The following is a 2500-nucleotide window of genomic DNA, read 5'->3' on the forward strand; positions in this document are numbered from 1 at the left end:
TGAATTCAGCTCAGTCCGTCGATACTTGAAGGATAATTGAGACTAATGCGATTTTAGTGTTTGACAGAAAAGGACAAAAACACACACACACACACACACAGGCACGCACACAGACACACAGACACAGACACACACACACACACACACACACACACACACACACACACACACACACAGGCTGACAGAAGGAACGATATATGAGATTAAGACAAATGACTTTGGGAACTGTAGTCTTTAGGGACATAACCAATACTGCGAAAGTCCAGGAAGATTCATGGTAAGGACTTAGGTTAGAATGTATACTAACTGTATTTACCTTAGTCATCATTTACAAACATCAATAAACACTTACCGGCCACTTTATTAGGTACACCTGTTCAATTGCTTGTTAACACATATAACTAATCAGCCAATCACATGTCAGCAACTCAATGCATTTAGTCATGTAGACCTGGACGGAACAACTTATTGAAGTTAAAACCGAGCAACAGAATGGACAAGAAAGGGGTTTTAAGTGACTTTGAACATGGCAATGTTGAGGGTGCCAGAAGGGCTGGTCTGGGTATTTCAGAAACTGCTGATCTACTGGGATTTTCCTTCACAACCATCTCTAGGGTTTACGGAGAATCACCCGAAAAAGGAAAAATATCCAGTGAGCGGCATTTGTGTGGACGTAAATGCCTTGTTGATGTCAGAGGTCAGTGGAGGATGGGCAGACCTCTTCATCTACAAACATCAACATATACACAATTTTTTATAAATAAAATTTAAAAGAAAAAAGTATATCATTGCTACCTGAGTCTGGTGCTTGCGTGGTGCTTTGCCAGTTGGAGGTGGTCAGTGATGTCATTGAGGTGAGCCAATCAGGAGGCTGTGTTGGCGATGACGCCGATGACGCTGATGATGATGTCAGAATGCTAGTAGCCGTAGCATCATCATTAGCAGCAGTTGTGGTTTGGCTTGAATCCTTGTGTGTGAATTCTTCCGTGCTTTGGTTTTCGCTTTGTGTGGTGGAAAACGTTGTTGAGTTGTAGTTTTCTTCAATTGTCGATAGCGAAAAGGGGGAGGGGCTTGTGCTGTTGCCATGGTGACCAGGGTGAGCGCGGCCAGCCATTGGCTCAGGGGACGGGAGAGGGGCGGAGTCAAGGAGGCTGCTGCCAAAGATTCCTGAAAGAAAGAAAAAATACAACAACGTCACTCACTGAATATGTGTTAAAGGTGCTAGGAGGAACTTTTAAATATTTCTGAAACAGTCTAATTTTTCCCCTGATGATCATAAATGACATATAACACCAAACGAGACCATCAGTGCAAAGAATGCTATTTTTATATAGTTTTCTAATGCCTCGTTTCCACCGAGTAGAGCGGGTCGGATCGGAGCGGCTCAGAGCGGGACAGCTCACTTTTAAGAATCTCGGTGTTGTTTCCACCGCCGACCCTACCCTTACTGGTAGGGCGGGGTTTAGGCTGGACTGCGATAGCCGACGCCAGAATGTGGGTCAAACTATCGGGCTGTGGGAACAACTGTGGTCAAGCCAGCGGTCTCTTGTTTTTGCTTGGTCAAACCAGCCGCTTCTTTATATATTCCCCCCGTGTTGTGAGCACAGAGACGGCTCGGTGCAACTGATAGAGACAGTGAGCGAACAGCACTGGCTGCGGCAGCTACGTGACATCGTAGCAGTGGGACACAGTGTAGCCAACTGATTCATTTAATGACGAGGAAAAACACCACACAATAAACAGTGCCGCGCTCACATTTTCGCCAAAACTCTCTTCACTCTAGCCGAGGTGACTACAAACGGCGGAGATGATTCAAACCAGCCGCTTCTTTATGTATTCCCCCCGTGTTGTTGTGAGCGTGTATTTTACTACTATCTATGGCGTAAACACACAGAGACCGCTCGGCGCAACTCATAGAGACAGTGAGCGAACAGTGCTGGCTGCAGCAGCTACGTGACTATGGGACACAGTGTAACCAACTGATTAATTTATTGACGAGGAAAAACACCACACAATAAACAGAGCTGTGCTCACATTTTCGCCAAAACACAAGACTCTCTTCACTCTTGCCGAGATCTACACATGGCGGAAATGATTCTTTCGACCAATCAAATGACGGCAGTGTGTAGCTCCGCCTTCTCATGCATTTTCGGCCCGCTTTCAGGCCGCTAGTACCCCTACGGAGGAGTACTGAGATCGGGAGCGGCTCAGAGCGGTTAGGTGCGCTTAAACCGTACCCTACCCAACTTTTGGCAAATGAAAAGCCAAACTACCCGGACCGAACCGCTCCGACCCGACCCGCTCTACTCGGTGGAAACGAGGCATAAGAGGCTACAGGCAAATATCCCTGAAGGAAGAAATATACCATCATCAAATAACAGCAAAAACGACATGTTAACAAACTAAACCCTTAGCGGCTTGACGGTGGAGTCAGCAGTCTGTTGACAAAATCTATTTTCTAAAAATGTTTTGTTAATTACTTTTTGGGCATTTTTTCGGT

At 45.8% G+C, this 2500-nt stretch overlaps 1 protein-coding gene across 1 annotated transcript in view; it reads right to left on the minus strand.

Annotated features, from left to right (window-relative positions):
* corin (corin, serine peptidase) overlaps positions 1-2500 on the minus strand; it is a gene marked incomplete at both ends in the record, with an annotated part of 19809 nt that overhangs the window by 16017 nt on the left and 1292 nt on the right. The window contains one exon of the mRNA XM_080051865.1: positions 796-1167. Coding sequence (XP_079907991.1) covers positions 796-1167 — 372 coding nt within the window. The remainder of the gene's footprint in view (positions 1-795; positions 1168-2500) is intronic.

This window comes from Ammodytes marinus (assembly GCF_949987685.1).
Source record: "Ammodytes marinus genome assembly, chromosome: 23".
Lineage (NCBI taxonomy): Eukaryota > Metazoa > Chordata > Actinopteri > Uranoscopiformes > Ammodytidae > Ammodytes > Ammodytes marinus.